We start from the raw sequence: 21,107 nt of genomic DNA, 5'->3' as shown, positions 1-21,107 counted from the left end.
AATATTTAGAACCGCACAAACAACAATACACGAAAACATGAAAAGTTTTGAACTTCAACGGTGACCAGGGTTGCCAGATATTTACCAATTGAATTCGCCCGTTTTTTTTTTTTTTAATAGATATAGCGAGCAAGCGAGCAGGCGGGTCACCTGATGTTAAGTGATTACCGCCGCCCATGAACATTTGCAGCACCAGAGGAGCCGCCGATGCGTTGCCGGCCTTTAGGAATTTGTTTTAGGATTTTGCCTGCTGAGTAGCCTAAAATCGCCCGTTTCTATCTTCCAGGGGCCCTACCGCGGTTGTTTGACAGCTACAATGTTACGATCACAATCATCTCTGATTGGTTAATGCTCGCTCACTATTGGCTACAATGCATTGTTGCAACAAGGATTGCACAAATTCAGCCAATCAGAACAATTGAGATTGTAATAATGATTGATACCGGTTTTAGACAATCGCCCTACTGGTAGCCTAAATGGTTACTGGTAGCCAATCGGGATTTTTGGGCGCCGATTGGCCCCCCGAGGTAGCCTAAATGGCGGTAATTCGCCTAATCTGGCACCACTGACGGTGACTGTGGCTGTCCAAATGTTTGTAATTTAAAATTACAACAATGTGCCCGCCATCTATTTACGTCTTTTATTAACTGTTATCTATTTGTTTAGCCGTACTCGCGCTTAGATGGCACCACAAGCGAATTTCAATTTGCGATTTTTTAATGTTCTGGAGTTGCACCCCTATGGCCTTGCTTGCTCTGCTTGGATGTTAGGAAACCTACTTTTTTTTAACTGGTTTTACGGCTCTGGGTTCTAACCCTTTTGAGCCTAAGTACCTTGGATATATACTATCTCTATGCTAAGTACCTAGACCTACGATCGTAGACTGATTAAAAAAGCTAAAGTACTGTGTAACCGCGTGTCGTGTGAGATAGCGATAGCACGATGTAACGATGAATAACACGACAATTACCATTGTTTATAAACCGCTCAACAATATTTGTAATAAACGTTTTTTTATGTGAAAACAAGTAAATAAGTAATGAGAAATACAATTACGCCACGAATTCTCAAAGTTTGTTTTGCAACTAAAGTTGCATTGCTTGTATGTATTCTTGAAAAAAACCAGTTACACGATAAGGGACAAAAAAAATATTAGCTGCGTCTCTGTTTATCACATTAGTAACTTTATCTGTGCTCTCTTTTTAGTGTAAATGAGAAAGCAAACGTTCCTTTGTCTACATTTTTTACTGGGTCTACGCGTCTACGCCTACGATTCACTAACGCCACAGATATATACCTACAGATATGCAACTAGCATGGCCCCCTCAGTCCCTCTCGCTTAAGCAGAGGTACAGAACGCGGCCGAAAGTACATTACTACATCGGCCTTTAGAATGACATTTCGGATTTGTAGAGCGTTATCTCTGTCACTCATACCTATATGACCTTTTGTCGGTCTCAACGACAGAGACAACGCTCTACAAATCTGCTATCACCTTCTAAAGGTCGATGTATTCGGCCGCGTACCTACTGTACCGTGCAATGCAACCAAAGAGTAGTAAAGGTAATCACTACGATTGGAACCTGCGTCGCTCTTTGACCACTAGGCCAAGCTCCGGGCGTGATACCTAAGCTGGTAAACCTACGCGCAGGTTCAAATTCTGCCGGTTCTGCAATTTTTGGTAATGATGTACGATGTACCTACCTATTTAAAAGTTATTTCCAATAAGTTGAATAAATAAAACAAACTTTGGCCATACTTAGATATTATAGTTTCTATTTATTTTATTCTATTATTTTTAATTTGTAATACGGTTTAGAACTCTCCTGATTCCAACGGGATTGTCGAGTGGAACCTGTAAAAATAGTATAGGTATTATAGTATGGGTAGTTACCATAATAAAATAACGTACATACAATATCTCCGTTAAAGAATATCAAGCTCAAATGCTTCGTAATAAACCAAGCTGGTTTCTAATTCCAGATCCTTCTTTCCACGCACATGCAAACTGTGGAACCAACTCCCATCGGTGATATTCCCATTAGATTACAACATGGAGTAAGGGGCGGACCAACAAATTCCTACAAGACCGGCAACTCATCGGTGGTTATTCTGGTGCTGCAAATGTTCATGGGCGGCGGTAATCACTTAACATCCGCCGCTTGGCGACCCGCCTGCTCTTTTGCTCGCTATCTCTATTAAAAAAAACGTCGCTGACTGGGTCGCGGTTGATTGGTTCTGTGTTCCCGTGACCCAGACGCTAAGCAAAGCGCAGGAGCGCCGCTATTTTTAATTAAAAACAAATTACTGGTAGATCGTCAGAATTGGTGGGTGGATTACCTTTTAAGTGAGTTAAGGATAAATGATAGGTTTACCAGTTGTCCTGCGACGTTTATCCAGTAAAATCGCAGCCTTGCCGTCTCTCGGAAGTAGCCTTCAATAAGACGATTGAACACCAAGGTGGTTCTTTCGGAATCTAAAAATTCTGCCTGTCCAGACCACGAGAGTTTGTTGACCCATTCTAATTGACCTAGGTATGTAGAGATTAGAAAAAGAATATTAGGGATATTATTAGGTATAAAAGATATAAAACGGCGATAGCCTAGTGGTTAAAACATCGTCGGCCTATACAAGACGTCGCGCGGCGGTGCGATTCGATCCCGGGCACGCATCTCTAACTTTTCGCAGTTAAGTATGTGAATTTTAAGAAATTAAATATCACTTGCTTTGACGGTGAAGGGCAACCTTGTGAGGGCAAACATGCATGCCTAAAAGTTCTCCATATTATATCCTCAAAGAAGTGTGAACTCTGCCAATCCTCACTTGACCGACGTGGCGGATTATGGTTCAAACCTATCTCACTCTGAGAGAAGACCCATAATCAGTTGCAGAGCGCTGGCGATGTGTTGATGATGATGATAAGGTATAATACAAACTTTAATAGTTAATACACTACTATAGGTCTGTACTATGTAACTTTATGTAAGTAGGTATAGGTACAAACAGTCGTGGTACCAATGTATAAAAAATATAGATAATCTGTTTTTGAAGTCGGTTAAAAACTGCGGGTATATAAGTAATACAAAAAAGCAATGAGTATTTACCGGGCGTATTGGAAACTGCATCCAGGTTGCCATTATAAATATTGACAGTCAAATTTGTGTTCTTGAGAATATGTTCCACTGAAATAAAAATTGTGGTTAGAGTTAGCATCAACTTCAAAGTACCTAGGTAAATATCTAAATTTATTAAACTAAAACATAAAATGAATTCGGATGTGGAACGTCCTTCCTTTCCCTCCAATTTTAATATGGATATGGATACCTTCCAGTCAAGAGTGAATAGACATCTTCTAGGTACGCGCTCCATCTTAGGCTGCATCATCACTGAGACTTGCTGGCAAGTGAATCACTTGCGCAAGTCTCACAGCAGCTAAGCGCTGGTCTGGATTAAATGAAAAAAAATCATTTTTGGAAATGGACCCTATCCTCGCTGTCGCACCTTGCTTCGTACGACCAAATAAAGTGACAAAATATCACCCACTTTAACTAAGCTTTAGATCAGAGCTTTTTCATGAAGCCAACGACTGCAGGTTTGTAGAAAACCACTCTGAATCCAAAGTTTGAATCTATTACCCCGAGTTATTCAGCCGTTTGAGTACTGAATAAAGATGTATTACTCCGGTACTTGGCAGAAGTGAATAGTTAGTGAACCATGGCCTGTTGGCCAAAGGCGCTTCGGGCGCGATACCCAGGGAGACACAGGTTTGAATCCTGCCGGTTCCACAATTTTTAGGGTTCCGTACCTCAAAAGGAAAAACGGAACCCTTATAGGATCACTTTAGTGTCTGTCTGTCTGTCTGTCTGTCAAGAAACTTACAGGGTACTTCCCGTTGACCTAGAATCATGAAATTTGGTAGGTAGGTAGATCTTATAGCTGACATTTGGGGAAAAATCTGAAAACCGTGAATTTGTGGTTACATCACACATAAAAAATTAAATTGTGGTCATGAACTAATAATTAGTATTTTAAATTTTCTAAGTAAGATAACTATATCAAGTGAAAGGTTTTCACCTGTGCATTCTAAAACAGATTTTATTTATTTTATTTATTTATATGTATCATAGTTTTTGAATTATCCTGCAAAATGTCGAAAAAATACGACTGTAGTACGGAACCCTCATTGCGCGAGCCTGACTCGCACTTGGCCGGTTTTTTTATATGAATATGAATTAAAAAATATATTTAGATATTACCCGAAGCTCCAGCCGCTTTAACCACTAGTCAATCACGGCTTGCAGTGCTTACCTTTGTCCACGATGGGTTTCATATAAGAGCTTCTAAAAGCTTGTATCGCCGCCTCACGCTGTCCATCATACTTGACAGTATCAGAAATGCCTAGGGCGGGCGCCACTACTGTCTCCATAAAACTGTTTATATTTGTGTTGGAGCGAAATACACTTTCAACGTAAGTTCTCTCTCCGAAATAATCTGAAGATATAAACGTGTAAATTAACATTTTAAGTAAAACATTGAGTAGGTATGTAATGTAGATGTTTTTATGTGTCGTGGTTTGTCGAGTTTTATTTTATTCATCCTTTTGTATACTTTCAAGCAAGTGTCAACAACAACTGTACAAAGTTACAACTCAATCGGTAGAACGATCCGCGAACGCATAAGTAATAATCGAAAAACCGCTTAATTTGCGGTTACATCCTTGCCTTTACATTCTAAAACAGATTTTTATTTATTTTACTTTGATTTATCGTGCAAAATGTCGAAAAAATACGGCTGCAGAACGGAACCCTAGTAGTAGTGCGCAAGTCTGACTCGCACTTGGCCATTTTTTTAATAATAATAATGTACCTAGGCTATCGCTGACTGAGGCTATCAACGCACAGCTTAAATCGCTGGGTCAGGAATTTTTAGAAAATTTCAGAAATTCTACCCGAGTGAACAAGGGGCTGGTCACCAGTCAACTAGTGATTGCTATACATATTATTATAATCGATAGTTTTCCAGTTTCCGTTATTTATGCTGACCTAATCCCTGCAGTAGGTATCAGGATTGAGGAGTGGAACTTGAAGTTCAATGACAAAGTCCCAATACCCGAATTTTGTACCAGCTTTGTACGCGATAGTTGTGTGGGACGTCATCAAATTAAATTGTTCCTTGTACTACACCTACAAGGATCTGTTCTGAATATAGAACAACGGCAACAATGCGTGATTGCAGCAATGCGGCTTCTACAGTGGCTGTACAGTGTCAATGTCTATATTGCATTAGGTGCAGAAGCAGTGTTGGACACATTTCGTCGCGCAATTCTTGACGTACTTACCCTGAGTGGAAGAATTCAGAGTCAATTTCTCAACAATGTGGGCCAAATTAACAGCAATGGCGCCAGCGTCCTCATTAACGAAATATCCGAGGGACGTGAAATGATCGAAAGCGTCTTGAAGCTTGTCCGATTGAACCAACGAGTTTGTTGTCTCAGAGAAATTTTCAACAGCTCCTCGGCCTCTACCGTCTATGTAGCCGAGCTGTTCTAAATAAAACCCTAACTTTGTAAGAGCCAAAGCAGGGGAAATCACAGGATTTCCTAAAATTATTCCCTTGAAGTCATTTGACACGCTGCCGTCCTGTAAAGTAAATGGTATAAATTTATAAAATGGTCTTTACAGTTCCGTACCCAAAGGGTGCCAGCGGTATTGCCGTAATAACAACCATTAATAATAAAAAGTTAAAAAAAAGGGTTACTTCTTTTACGATGGTACACCCTTCGTATGCGAGTGAAACTCGCACTTATTCATATTATTATATGTATATTTTATAAGTTTGTGAGTTTTAATAAGGGCGCAAACACATGACTGTGTTGTGGGGTCTTGCAGTAAATCTGGTATGGCGACGACCAATCGGAGGCCACGAGAGTGACAGACAAAAGTGCATGTCTTCTGCATATAAAATATACCTACTAAGGCTTTGAAGGAAAGTCTTCTGTCGCGTGCGGTGGGATCGCGTCACGAGTCACGACACACAACAACACGGATGGTTATGCAAAAGTATATTAACTTACCTCATATAATTTTATAGTAAGCGCAAGGGCAAGTTGTGAACCGTCTCCCTGGCTACAAATGTAAAGAGATGAATTTCTATATTCTTCGTGTGTGTCGTAAAATGATTGTAGTGTTCTGAGCAAGAAATCAGCTGGAAATATAAATCGTAACATTTAGTTAAAATTTTCAGTATAATAGTTTAATATAAGTAATTATCTTCTTATTAGGCGCGATATAATATGTAGAATATAGTTTAGATTATACAGAAGTGGAGAGGACGTGACCGTGCTATGCCACAAGAACGGGCATAATGTGTGGTACTGTACATTATGCCCGCTACGCTCAAAGACCGAAAACGCTCATTGAGCGAAAAAATAATAGGACGTTAGGATCCATATCGCAAATCACTGTGCATCGTACCTATTCTAATATGGTTCCTGAATACGAGTCATGGTTTTTCTTCATTGCCACAATGCAATATTGTGTCGTATAGCATGATAGCCACGGCACGAATTTCGCTATGTGAGCTTTCTTCGTTTGTCACAACTCGTCGTGAGCATTTTGATAAGAGCCATTATCACGAATTTGGCCTTGAACGTTGTCCCCAACCCTGGTCCCAACTCTGTTTGCCCAACGTGTGGATCGGGAAATTAGCATTGTGCCAACATTGGGAGTTGGGCCGTTCCATGTCGATTTTTTCAAAGGAATCTGCGCCAACGTTGGCGATCCATCCACACGTTGCCGCCAACGTCAGTCTTGTTGCAATACATAATATCGAGTGCGTACGTCCACCATCTTTTTTGACGTGGCATTTTTTTTTTTTTTATAAAACAAATAAAAATTATATGCACTGTAAGGTAAAATCGCTTAGAGCAATTTCAATTTCTGTATCGGACTTTTTCACGTTTGCTCTGACGCGACGGGACAGGCACCAACGTGTGGAGCCGGCCTTACAGTGCCACAACGACTTGTGAGCTACTTTTTGGCTCAATGAGCGTAACATTCACATCTACACTTTACTAACCTCTGTTTATTTGGTCTATGGAGGAGATATATTATACATCTTCACCACGTTTTCGCCACTAACCTAGCCATTACTGTATAAACCATGTTCAATGCATTTTCAAAGCGTATATAATAATAAAAGCTTACCATTCTGGTCTAAACCCGGGAACTTTGCTCTGTTGTTACTTGTACTAAAACCTGTTCCTAAAGGTGCATCCACGAATAATAAGTTATAGTTATTTATCTGTAAATAACACAAATATTATTAAAATGATGACTGATTTCTTATACAAAGAACACAAAATACTTAGAATACCAATGGTCACAAAGATGCTAATCCAGCTGCACACAAATCTCCAAATCAAAGTTAAGTAAATGACAACAAGCAGTGCTATAGTCACAGCTACGATATACCAGTTGCGCAACGCCTTTGACGTCGAAGAAATAATTTTGTTGTTAAGTATTATTCTCACATTATTTTTACTAACATAATATCATGTATACATACCTCATAGGTTAAAAAGTAATCATCGAACAAGGACAATTTTTTTTGAGTTACACACCCAACGGGTGCCAAACGGAACTTAGATATTTAACCAATTGACATGTACCTACACTGTTATTAGGAATAACCAACTTCAGTAAAAACTAAAAAGGAGTAAATGAGCCATTCCGGAAAAAATGCCCCGTCATTACCCGTTCAAAAGGGACAAATGCGGAAAAAATATTCCTGATTTTATTATAATTCTCCGCGCGATTTAATCATGTACACGAAAAGTACCTACTTTTTGCATTTCGCGCCGCCCGCGCTCCGCAAACGTTGCTTTGTATCAGTACATCGATGCAGAACTGGTATATCGTAAAAGCTATGGCTATATCGTTTTCCGCAGAGAACAATGTGAAAAAGATAGCACTACTCCTAGATCCACCAACCTAGCCCAGCCAAGACTCGTGTACAACAGGACCCTGAGGTTAGTAAGCAAACGTAATAGCGTTGAGGTCAATTTGTTATTTTATATATATTGACTAGCCTATCGTATCGGCCTTCGTCGTGGTTTGACAATTAGGTAAGTAGGTAAGGTACATACAAATCTTGAAAACTGACAATGGGAACTTGGACAAGGGACATTTTCAAATTATTCTTTAAAATAGTTATTACTCACAGATAGAATGGCTTTTTTTACTAACCCATGAATCGGCTCTTCTATTAAGATTCTCGTCATAGGGGCCAAACATGCCAAAATTAGCCAGAAAACTGGTCGATGTTCCAGTTATTCCATGTAGCCACAAAATTACAGGCCGGTCCATCGGGGAAGGTGCAAGAGTCGGGTAGAACCACCAAAACATATCACCCTGTCCGCGAAATCTTGTGAAGGCAGCCGTGGAGTCCACATCTCCTACTCTACCTTCTAGAACTGGTAAATAAAGTTAGTTGAATGAATGAATGAATATATTTATTTGGACATTTTTGGAGTGGAGGACGCTCCAGTCATACCATCTATTTTGTAGGACAATTGTTTTTCCGAGATTATTATCCAATTGTCTCAATATTTAAAATAATACTAAGTCTTTATTCAGACAATTTCGAAACCCCACCGAATCGACATGTTTTATACCTGCGCACTAAAATAGCTACCTACCTGAATCGAGTATTTTCACAGAGAAAAACTTGGGCGTCTTTTAAACCGAGCCTACTCACGAAGATTCAGCCTGTTATTATAATCACAAAAAAAAACTGGCGGCAGCTGTTGGACCATACTCACACCGCATGCAATGAATGAACAATAAGTAAGTATATTAATAAAATCGTGTACATAAAAAAAACCTAATTTATGTTACTCTACACATAAAGAACCTTAACATCAGTATGAAGCTGTCCAGCAATTTCCATTAAAGTCCTCTTGAAAATTGCTGGCGTGCGGCTGCCGCGGCCATGAAATACCAGATTACAGTCCTCTGTAATGAAATCCTTTCTTCAGTAAAGTAGGCAATTTCACAAGCAAGTGACAGAAAAAAAATTTACTTAGCTCTAGGATTAGGTATCTGTAAATTACTACGGAAAGAAAATAATATCTGAGACAAGTCAATAAGTATAGGTACAAGTACAAGTTTATCATTTAACACGTTTTTATGAGTTTTGTTAAAAACTATTAAGTACCTACCTATCCAACTTGTTGGTTGGCCTAATTTCTGTATTTACCTTAAGAAATTCCTCTTATGGACCTTTTTTAAAAGTTGCAAAAATTACAAAGTGTACCTACCTACTTATTTACATAAAAAAATTATCATAAAAATTATCTGACTTACGGATAGTTTCATAAAGATTTCTACTAGGAATCAGCCACCAAATAAGGGCGCCCAACCCGGCACCTAGTGCAAGTCCTACTATAACCAACAACACTACAGTAATATTTTTCATGTTTCAGCAGGACTAATAAAGTAGAAGCATGAACAGCCATGTAGCTTAATATCAATAAGGTATCGACCCAATAAAAAATTTTGTTATCAGAAGATTATTATCATTAGGTAGCTAACTACTTATATTATTCCGCAACTGATTGTAACCAAATAATGGCCATTTGTCATATAAATTACTAGCGACCCGCCCCGGCTTCACACGGGTAGCTTATTATAATTTCGAAGGGATCTCAATTCTTTTAAAATATAATTATAGCCTATGTCACTCAGCATTAACGTAAGTAGCTTCCTACTGGTGAAAGAATTTTCAAAATCGTTTTAGTAGTTCCAGAGATTACATCCTACAAACAAACTTACAAACTTTACCTCTTTATAATAATAATTATTACTATGCGAAACTATGACTAATTCTATTTTGTACACAATCTCAAAACTAAACTAAATGAACAGAGGTCTAAAATATGTATATCCCTGTGCAAAAGGATATGACCTGCCCATGACCTGCCAATGTATTTTAGTTCAGAGATTGTGTACAATACACTAATAAAGCTAGCTAGCTGCTAGCTTTTCATAGCCAATCTGCTTGACCGAAATTTGGTACACAGAAAGTTTACATTCCGAGGTACCTATGAAAGTACAAATACTTTTAACCTGCAAAATCAAAGAGTTCCAACGCTATGAAGTCGCAGGCGTCATCTAGTAATAAGTTTGATATATTTGTTGTTTATGTATAGGATATTTGAAGTAAATTATACCTAAAATATGGTGGGAGGCTTCAGCCATGGATATTATCTCTGGCCATGGCTAGTTACCACCCTACCGGCAAAGCCGTGCCGCCTAGCGATTTGACATTCCGGTACGATGCTATGTAGAAACTGATCAGGGGTATGGGTTCAATGAAACTGCCATACCCCTTTCAAGTTAGCCCGCTTCCATCTTAGACTGCATCATTACTTACCATCAGGTGAGATCGCAGTCAAGGGCTAACTTGTATCGAAATTAAAGAAATTAACCGCACCGAGCGAGGGTTCCGTACTACAATCGTAATTTTTCGACGTTTTGTATCAAGAACGCATTTATGTACATATGTATTATGCATTAAAAAAATGTGTTTTAGAATGTGTAAGTAAAGCCCTTTCATTATGATGCCCCATTAAGTACATTATTATTAGGTATTACTTTGAAAGTTGACATAAACACATTTAATTTTTTTTTTTGTGATGTAATCATAAATTCAAGGTTTTCAGTTTTTTCTCTTACGTGTCCTATAAGATCTACCTACCTGTCAAATTTCATGATTCTAGGTCAACGAGATTAGGTACACTATAGGTTTCTTGACAGACACGAGAGAGAGACAGACAGACAACGAAGTGATCCTTAGTGGTCCTTGTTTCCTTTTGAGGTACGGAACCCTAAAAATATCAGAATGCACTGAAAGACGGATAGATTTCATTGCACTTTATTTTCTTCTTCAGCAATGCAGCAGCTGCCGTGTCTCAATACACGGATATCCGTGATCCGCGTACCTGCGTATCCATTGTAAATAAACATTTTATTTTACCTAAGTACATATTTACCTACTGGTGTAATCTAGGTTTCTTACTATTTTCCCAGTTCCGTTATTAGTAAGCTATAGTTTTTGTATAATTTACATATTTTGTAAATACAGAAGAATAGTAAAGTTTCTATCCATACTAATATTCCATACATATTAATGTTATAAATGCGAAAGTGTGTCTGTCTGTCTGTTTGCTAGCTTTTCAAGGCCCATCCGTTCAACCGATGTTGACGAAATTTTGGTACAGAGATAGCTTGCATCCCGGGAAAGGACATGGGCTAATTTTATCCCGGAAAATCAAAGAGTTCCCACGGGATTTTTAAAAAGCTAAATCAATGTTTTTCCAGGATGCTTAAATTACGTAGATACATTTAAATGTAATCTTTCCTTGTTTACTATGGAACCCTAAAAAGTGGTAAGTCCTGTACTTATATAAAATCATTTGCATTTTGTCGTCATTACATTTTAATAATTAAGTAAGTACCTAAGTTTTGTTTGATTTTGTCCCTGAACAACCGCCCAAATATCTGCCATCAACATCTAGGTATTATCTATAGAATCCATCAATATTATACGAAATGCGAGATTCCTATTTCTAGCTGTGATAGTAAATTATGGGATGATAAATAACTTGTACTTAGGAATTAGGATACATTTACAGTTCTTTTAATATAAATTACTTAGGTACTTATAAGGTTTTGCTACAGGTACCTAGATACTAATTCCAGGATTGAAAATAAATGAAATAGGCTTGAGAAAGATTCTTCAATGTTTATCCAAATGAAGTCATATCACGTAAGAAGGCGTTGGTTCCCGCCGGATTGTCTCTTGGGACCTGTATAATTAATTCATTATTATTAATTATTCATGGTAAGTAAGTATACAGCAATTCATTTTTAATCACTTAATCTAATTAAATTTTAGAGTGGAGATCGTTGGGTTTAAATAATATTACCTAAATAATACTTAGTAGTAAACCTAATGCCTAATGCCAAAAGCTTTTGTTTTATAGCAAGGCAGTACAATACCCATTTTCTTCACTTCGTTGTCTGTCTGTCTTTCTGTCTGTTGTGTCTGTCAAGAAACCTACAGGTTATTTCCCGTTGACCTAGAATCATGAAATTTGGCAGGTAGGTAGGTCTTATTAGCACACACAAGAGGAAAAATCCGAAAACCATGAATTGGTGGTTACATCACCAAAAAAAACTTAAAATTTGTTCATGAACTGTACATTCTAAAACAGATTTATGTTTATGCATAATAGTTTTCGATTTATCGTGTAAAATGTCGAAAAAATACGACGGTTCCTTACTTTCTATTACGGTTACTTATAGTAAGGAACCCTCAGTGCGCGAGTCTGACTCGCACTTGGCCGGTTTTTTAACTTAGGTAAATCTTGGTAACAACTGCCGAAGTATTCTTACACTATGACCAGCTACATTGATCCAGAAGAACCTAAAGTTTCCGAAGGACTTGTAGTATCCTTCCAATCGGTCATTCTCCCAGATGGGTCGTCGGGGTGCGTTCCTGTATCCTTCTGCACCGGCCCACTTTAGACGATCCACCCAGAGAATTTGTCCTGACGGTTTTAATAAAAAATAATGTTTGAATAGACACCTATAAAGAAAGCGAACAGAAAACAGCAATCAGACACCGAATACCGACTACATAATAAGATACTTATTTTAAACATATCTAATAATAATTAAATTCTTAAAATAATTTGGTAGATACTATGTGATGGACATTCTTTGTATATTTTTTCTACTGTTATAATCTTTGGAATATATGTATACCTATATGCACCTCTACATAAATAATCTGTGTTGTGTTGTAAATGTTTTGAAATGTAACACGTTTTAGATATAAATAAATATATTAAATTATATTACAATAAATTATAATAAAAAGTATTTCGTGGAGGCTTTCAGCTTACCTGGAGTATCACAAATGAGGTCCAGATTGCCGTTGTATTTTGTTAAGATGATATCCGTTTCATTCAAAAGTTTTTCAACTGAAAAATTAAACAGATGCTACATCTATAGGTATTTAGCCCTTACTTAGAAACGATAGTCACGTTAAATATCACTTTATTAAGGTTTAAGATAAATTATTATTTATTTTATGTAACTACTAGAGGATGCCCACGACTTCGTCCGCGTGGATTTAGTTTTTGAAAATCCCGTGGGAACTCTTTGTTTTTCCGGGATAAAAGTAGCCTATGTCCTTCCCCGGGATGCAAGCTATCTCTGTATCAAATTTCGTCAAAATCGGTTGAACGGTTGAGCCGTGAAAAGCTAGCAGACAGACAGACAGACAGACAGACACACTTTCGCATTTATAATATTAGTATGGATTTTACGTAAATATTTAAATGAATGAATGGGTCTTCATTTATTGATCCAACACGTCACGGTACTCAGGTACGTAGGCTTAAAATCTAACATAACTAAATCAGAGTAGGTATTATTAGCTCGCAATAAAAACAATTGTAATTAACAACTTAATTATGTACCTACCTACAATCAGCAAATAAATGATTTGTATTTGAGTCTAAAATGTCGTGTGTCGTGCCAGTGAAATATTTTTTCAAGATAAAAAATAGTAAGTACAAGAGAATACTAACTGCTTTCAGTAACAGGCTTCATAAAGTCGGTCCTTAATGTACCGAAAACGTCATTACTTTGAGATCCCCAAATGACTCTTTCAGGAATACGAAGAGCTTGTTTCACCCTCGTGTTCATAAGAGTATCTAGGTTCAGTGCTTGTCTTGTTGATGTGTACGGCATGTCGCGAATCATCGCGTCCCTAGCAATTTCTGAGTAAAGAAATAAAGTTATTAAAATCACGAACTGCAGGAAACTACAAAATTTTCTTTTGATAAAAACCAGAGAATTCATCCGCGTTGATTCAGGTCTTAAAATCCCGTACTTAGTAACGGAATACGGTAAACGGAACTTTTCTCGGAATAAAAATGTAACTTCCAGAATGTAAACTAATCTAAATTCTAGGTAGAATTGCGAAGAGATAACAGATGGACAGACAGACTCGTATCTGTATATACAATAAAATTCTGTATTAAAAAAGTCCTGACTGACTTATAAAGTATTAAAATATCTACATAATAGGTAATGTGTAAAGAGTGAATACAATAAATAGATAGTGCTAAAGGTCATCTCTAATTCAAGTGCAGTAAATATAGGAATTGCCCCTGATTTCAGCAGTAGCATACCATAATTAGGTGCCTATTAACATAAAACATACTTACTTTTCACAAACTTACCATAAGCGCTTAAATTATCCGGCAAGTTGACTTCCATTTTAGTCAATATATTGTAAAAATCAACCCTAGTTGTTCTCCTGAGCACCACCTGTTGCGTTGCAGCCCACTGCATAGTAGAATTCCAGAAAAAACCTTCGTTAAATAACCTTTCGGCTTCTCGAGCTGATGCCTGTATGTCTTCATAGCCTTCCTGGTCAACAAGGCCAGCTGCTAGAAGTAAGGGTCCCCAAGTGAGGGTCGCATCTACTGGATGTATCCAAGCATTACCCATAGCGATTCCTCTCAAATTGGATTTGATTGAACCAGTATCTTCAGCCTATTAGGAAATATGTAGTTTAAATACATAACCTGCCTTACCTAGGTATTGTAATTAAAATACAGGGTGTTAACCTACTCGTTATCAATTTTTAAACAAAAAACAAACAAAAAGTCACACTACCTACGTAAACAAATGAGACAATTTGCTTATGTCGTGTAACTTATGAATTTACAAAGTTAAAACGATTTTGTTTTACGACGTACCTACTCAAAATGTTACATTGTGGTTACTATGGCGAATTTCACAATCCTAGTCGTGATGCTGGGTATCGATAGAGTTACCGACCTTGCACACGGGCCTTGGTGATATGACCATTAATTAATAAATAATAGTTGATATACCAACCTCTCGCATTCGAATGCCCATGTCAACTGCCATTTTCCCCCCATACGACTGTCCGTAAATGTAAAGTTCAACTCCTTCAAATTCTGGGTTACTCTGATAAAAACCTTTCATCAGCTCTACAAAATCTAAAGCTGTAATCGTAATATATATATTTTTTTAGAACGTGGATATAATAAATAAGTAAGTAAGTAGGTACCTAGTCCAAAAATAATCATGATGGCCGTTTTTGAATAAGGTGTTATTACCTATTTCGTCGTTACTTTTAGTTAAATATTTGTTATCTTCGACATAGCTAAAGCCAGTGCCGACAGGATTGTCCACAAATAGTACATTAAAATTTTTAATCTGAAAATAGGTAAAATGAAATGTATTGTAGGTATAAACTCTTTGAAAATTTTGCTAAAGTGAGCCGTTAAACACAGTCATGAGTGAGAAAATAGAGGTACAAGTAGGGACTTCATAATTATGGCCCCAACCAGACATGAATTAATTATGATTAAATTAATGCATAATAGAAAAATCCATAGTAAGTAATTATTAAGTAGGTACAATGGATTTTATAAATACAAAATAGATAGGAACTATGAATATTAGAAATACAAAAGTGTCTGTCTGTCTGCCACGTTTTTACAGCCCATCCATTCAACTAATTTTGACGGGTACCTACAGTGATAGCTAACATCTCGGGGACAGACACAGTCTACTTTTTATACTTATACGAGAGAATAAAAGGTTCCCAGATGGTTTAAAAAAACCGGCCAAGTGCGAGTCATGGCTCGCGCAGCGTTCCGTACTACAGTCGTATTTTTTCGATATTTTGCACGATAAATCAAAAAAAAATATTATTTCAACTAATGAATAAATAAACTATGTCTAATGTTAAATTGTTTCAGACTTTTCATACCCCTAATCTTATTTTTTTAAGAAAGAAAGAAAAGCTTTTTATTTGATCTCAATGAACACTCCGATAAACCTTAAAGCTAATTTAATTAATTACATAAAAATTATACTTATAGGTAAAAAATATTCTAAATAAAGTGTCACGTGTGACCAAATATAGGTCTCCTACTCAGCATTGCTGCAGCAAGCTGCAGCGCTGGTTTTCAGTGGGAGCCTAAAAAAGTGAAATCACGGACAAAAAGGTACGGTACGATCTATTTAAAGAATATTATCTACATTATAAAATAAAATTTAAACAAATAATTAAAAAAGACTAACAGTATATAAAAATGAAAAAAATGTAGGTGCTTAAAAACATAAGAAGAGGTATAACGGAATTATTAAGACAGAATATTGTAATAGATGAGTATTGTAATATTATATGAAATTCAGTGCTATAATCTCTTTTGAGGTTCGTAAGTTTAAAATCAATATTTTTGACAATATTTTATATATCAATAAACCTAGATAATGACGATATAATACTTAGTTTTGAGTGTACATTATCAAATAATGTAGTAATTACCCTTCTAAGTTTGTATGAAGAAAGCACCGTCCTGCGCCCACTTAATCCACGCGAACGATGTCACGGACATCATCTAGTAATAAATAAGTAGGTACAATAAGGTCTTACCCAAGTGTAGTTTCTCTCTTGCAGTGATAAGTCAAGTGGTCCGAGTATTTCGAAATTTCCGACTCCGGTGGATGATCCTCCCGGGCCGCCTTGCAACCATACTATAAGAGGTCTCTCTGTGTACTCTGTGACACTGGCCGTGGTGTAAAACAACCAGTAAAACATGTGAGCTCCTTCACGAACTTCGACATAGCCGAAATTTTGCTTGAAATCTCCAAACTGGGCTATTGATTACAAAATATTCATTACAGAAATATTCGAAGGGTTGAGTAAAACTATTTTTTTTTAAATCTTGTGTGCCTAGGACGTAGATCCGAGGCGATGCTATTCAGTATAACTTGGATTTGGATCAGAGAGCAGATTAGTGCGTAACCAATATTCGAATTCGGTCCGAGTTTTTGATATCCGTATCTTCACGGATTCGGATCGGATGAGGTTGTAATCGCTCTTAAATACATACATATATCTATAGGTATGTAAATCAGACGACTTGGCAGTAGGCTTATTATGATCACAAAAAAATTTTTTGTGTGTTATTATTATTCTAATCGGACACGATTTTCTAATATCAGGCTGAAATCTATTGAGCGATACTTTGACTTTACTCAGAGTTACAACGAAATAGTTTTATGTGAGAGCTATAATTATTATGCGTCTCTTTTTAACTGAAGCAAATGTCAAAGTACGATCTATAGCTTTTTAGCTTAGTCCTATGGCTTTGTCTAACATACTTAGGAACAAGAGTTCCTAAGTATATGAGCGCGCACCACGGTAAATTTCCATACGTTTTTTTCCGCAAAATCTGTGAACCATAGAACTAGAAAGAAGCGCGCGCACTGCCGAATTATATCCGCACCGGATTGTCATAGATATAAATTCCAATTTACGGATTTGAAAACGCACCGCAACTCGCCGCACTGTGGTGCGCGCTAGCTCTAATATAAAAAAAACATCCACTTACCATTTGCACACGCCCCTAATAATATTGGTATGGATAATGTATAGAGTAACATTTCGAAGTAATTTCTATGCTAGGCACTAATTACGAATGAAGAAGAGTAGTCGTGGAATATCCGAATCAGATAGGAATATAGTTATCAACTAATCCGATTAACTAAATTACTGTATTGGTCAATATTTGAAAGCATATCAGTTGTAATAATTTTTTAACGATAGTAGGTATAACCATTTACATCTATTCTATATTTTTATTTATTTGGTTCACTTATTCAAAAATAATATTACTTATTTATAGTTATTCTTAAAAAAATGTTAGGTAGGTAATTTCTAATCGATTTCAATTAGATTTAATGTAACCACTAAACAAATAAACACAACAATTCTAAAAATTCGTTACGAAAAATTCAGAATCATTTAAAAAATAAATAAAGTGTAATTAAGGGCGCGGCTGCAGGAGGCAAAGCGGCTGCAGGAAGCAGAGCGACTGCAGGAGGCAGAGCGGCTGCAGCGCTGGGGCCGCGCTCCTTTGTAAATTCGATCTATGAACTGATGCACGGCCGTAGCGCGGGTGTAGCGCTGCAGCCTACCTGCAGGTAAGTATTCTTGTCCTATATTATTCCGAAGCATACAAAGAGTAGGAATTAATGTTAATGACAGAGCTGTTGCAGTACAATCTTGGGACAGGACATTTGCCGCCAAAGTTTGAAGATTTATGCAATGGGTGACAAAGTGATGTTCCTAATGGATTTACGTGGATAATGGGGAGAAACTTTAAATTTAAAGTTGCTCACCAGTTGAGGACTGTTGATTTTAGGATAATTAAAGATTGCACGTAAAGGAATTGTAGGTCTAAAAGCTTCTTACGTTTTTGTAACGATGCATTTTTAAATAAGACACCTTGACCTTTCCATAAAGGTATGCAAAATTTCAACTTTCTAATATATTCAATTTTACCAATACTAGTTAAGTTGTAATCAAATTATCACTCCTACCAGTCAAGCAAATAGTCGTAAAAGAAATAAAGTAAATATTTTACCATTTGTTACATTAAGTAAATAAGGCTAAGGCAGACAGTTATAGTAAAAGTTATCTGGTTATTACCTTGTTGATATTAGTGACTATCACTACGAGTAATTTTTTTCAATGGGATAGAATTTCGCCTAGAACGCTTTATAAAAGAGTTCCAAATTCTATTAGGTGCGTCACATAAGATTGTAAAACAATGGAAATAGGTAGTCATAGATTTAATTTTGCTATTTTTAGCCTTTTATTTTAACTAGATGATACCTGCAATTTCGTTTGCGTGGATTTGGTTTTCTATCCGAGAGACCCATGAAATATCGTAAGAACTTTGATTTTCTGGGACAAGATGTAGCCTATATGTCTCCGAGATACAAGCATAATGTACTCTGTGATACAAGCTATACGAAAGTATGTCTGTCGGTCTGCCGACTTTTATAATATTAATATGGACAGTATAAGTAGATTTCGGTACTGTCTGTAACTAATATAGTGTCAGTGCTCTGTCAGAACTGATAAAATTCCCAACACTTGGAGAGTTGATTGATCAGCGACTATGAAGTTTGGATCATGGTGGCTTTAGGCGATAAAATAAAATAATAATAATACCTAAATAAAAATAATTTATTTGTTTTATTTTTTATTTATTTATTTATACCTATATGCATAGGTCACAATATCATATTTTCTGGAATTATTTTTGTTTATGTACAATATTTCGTCAAAAACCGGTCAATAACTTCTATGTTATCGACGATAGTGGATTTTATCAAGTCTCAAAGTCAAATCAAATGTGGGCACGTGAAAGCGATTCACGTAAGAGGCAAGTACCTACCTACTTTGCACCTTTTTCTTAATCTTAACAGTTGGAGTTGTCCGATAACAATCATTTGGACAGAACTGATTCTTATCACGAGAAAGACGCTGGTAATGATCTTGGACGCGGTCGTGGGCTTACGTACAAGCGGCAATTTTTCGACGACAGGGTGACTGCAGCTGTCGACGAGACATCGGTTGTTGTTGACGCCGACCCTGTCGTCACCAAGGTCGGCTCTAGCCCATTTAGCGTACGCTAGTAGGGCACGATTAAAATGGAATACCTAATTTATATTTTAACCAGCACATCAGAAATTCGGGAACAAATAGAATAGAATATACTAGCTTCTGCCCGCGGCTTAGCCCGCGTGGCCTCCAGGAAACAAATGGCATTTTTTTTTCAGAAACAAATATTATAACATCAGGACGCGCACCCTGAACAGCACCGAATAACACATAAAACCTTCCAACCCCCATTTCATTCCTTTAGGAGGGGGGGAGGGGGGGGGGGGTGTTTCTCATAGTTGTTTCTTAGCTGACACCTAACCTCAAAAAAAACCACCTAACTTTCCAAATTTCAAGGTCTTCTTCTTCTTCATTCTACATTCTGGGCTGGTTGCATAACTTCATATAGTGTGTTTTCTAATTTACCACTGATTAGGATAGTGAGGTCATAGTTTTTGGCGCCTTGTATCGTGCCAAGGTTTTGTCAATGCTATCAAAAGTTGTTCTGTCAAAGGCTCCCTCAATATCTATGAAAATGCCTAATGTCGATAGTTTGTTTTCTAAGCCATGCTCGATTTTGGACACAACAGAGTGCAATGCGGTTTCTGTTGATTTACCCGTACTGTAAGCATGTTGGTTGGGATGTAGTGGTATATGCTTTAAAGTTCTGTCCCTGAGAGACCGGTCGCCCAGTCTTTCGAGCGTCTTTAATAGAAATGATGTAAGGCTGATTGGTCTGAAGGACTTTGGCAATGTGTAGTCACTCCTACCAGGTTTTGGTAGGAAGACCACCTTCACTTCTCTCCAGGCCATTGGGATGTATTTGTATGCTATGCAGGCCTTGTATATTATTTCCAGCCAGGGCATCAGTTGAAGTTTTCCCCATTGTAGAAGTGCTGGGAAAATGGTATCGGTCCCTCCTGTTTTGAAAGGGTGAAAGGTGTCTATAGCCCAGCTGATTCTATCTCGCGTGACTATGTTGTTGGCAAGGTCCCAATCCTAAGACTATTGGATGGTGACCAAGGGTGTTCACCCAGTCTGTTGAATCTACTATTCTACAGCCAGGGAAGTGTGTTTCTATGAGCGTTTCGCTTATCTCTTTGTCGTCCTTGGTGTATGTTCCGTCAGCTTTCCTCAGCGAGCCGAGTGTGCGGGTGTTATCGTTTGCTAGAATCTTGCGTATGCGAGCAGCAGTATCGTTTGATTCTATGCTTGTGCAGAACTTTTGCCAGGAATTTATTTCCTTTTCCCTGACGCGTTTATTGTATTGGTATTGGGCCTCCTTATAGTTGTCCCAATCTTGTTCTTGTTTGGTGTTTTTGGCTCTGTTGAAAAGATGTCTATGTTTTTTCCTCATTCTTTCCAGATCAGGACCCCACCAGCTGTTTTTCGATGGTTGTTTTATGTTGTTTTTCTTTAGGGGACAAGCTTGTTCATAGCTTGTTCTAATATATTTTGTTAGTTTATTTACGTTTCCTTCGATGTTATCGATATCATCGATGTTTTTTGGTTTACTTACACCTATTTGTTGT

General features: G+C 37.3%; 2 protein-coding genes across 3 annotated transcripts; both read right to left on the bottom strand.

The window, feature by feature from the left end:
• Positions 1–1,760: 1,760 nt before the first annotated feature.
• Positions 1,761–9,831, bottom strand: LOC117984354 (retinoid-inducible serine carboxypeptidase-like). The gene is made up of 9 exons (XM_034970979.2): positions 9,366–9,831; positions 8,247–8,473; positions 7,206–7,302; positions 6,074–6,204; positions 5,339–5,639; positions 4,309–4,491; positions 3,105–3,182; positions 2,376–2,530; positions 1,761–1,855 (listed from the first exon to the last, which is right to left on the bottom strand). The coding sequence occupies exons 1-9, from the start codon at positions 9,475–9,477 to the stop codon at positions 1,799–1,801; spliced, it is 1,341 nt and encodes a 446-aa protein (XP_034826870.1). The 5' UTR covers positions 9,478–9,831; the 3' UTR covers positions 1,761–1,798.
• Positions 9,832–10,949: 1,118 nt separating this feature from the next.
• Positions 10,950–18,012, bottom strand: LOC117984521 (retinoid-inducible serine carboxypeptidase-like). 2 transcript variants are annotated; one of them, XR_011236989.1, is made up of 10 exons: positions 17,516–18,012; positions 16,555–16,778; positions 15,227–15,326; positions 14,982–15,112; positions 14,318–14,633; positions 13,661–13,852; positions 12,971–13,048; positions 12,459–12,613; positions 11,746–11,869; positions 10,950–11,002 (listed from the first exon to the last, which is right to left on the bottom strand). XR_011236989.1 is itself a non-coding variant. In XM_069500073.1 (9 exons), exons 1-9 carry the CDS (start codon positions 17,565–17,567, stop codon positions 11,807–11,809), a joined length of 1,311 nt encoding a protein of 436 aa, XP_069356174.1. In that variant the 5' UTR covers positions 17,568–18,012; the 3' UTR covers positions 11,657–11,806. The 2 variants fall into 2 exon arrangements, 1 of the variants encoding a protein (XP_069356174.1); XM_069500073.1 differs by lacking the exon at positions 10,950–11,002 and having other exon boundaries at positions 11,657–11,869.
• Positions 18,013–21,107: the final 3,095 nt, after the last annotated feature.

Source organism: Maniola hyperantus, chromosome 8 (assembly GCF_902806685.2).
Source record: "Maniola hyperantus chromosome 8, iAphHyp1.2, whole genome shotgun sequence".
In the NCBI taxonomy this organism is placed as follows: domain Eukaryota; kingdom Metazoa; phylum Arthropoda; class Insecta; order Lepidoptera; family Nymphalidae; genus Maniola; species Maniola hyperantus.
Note: the sequence above shows the minus strand (reverse complement) of the source record. Positions and strands in the feature narration are given on the sequence as shown.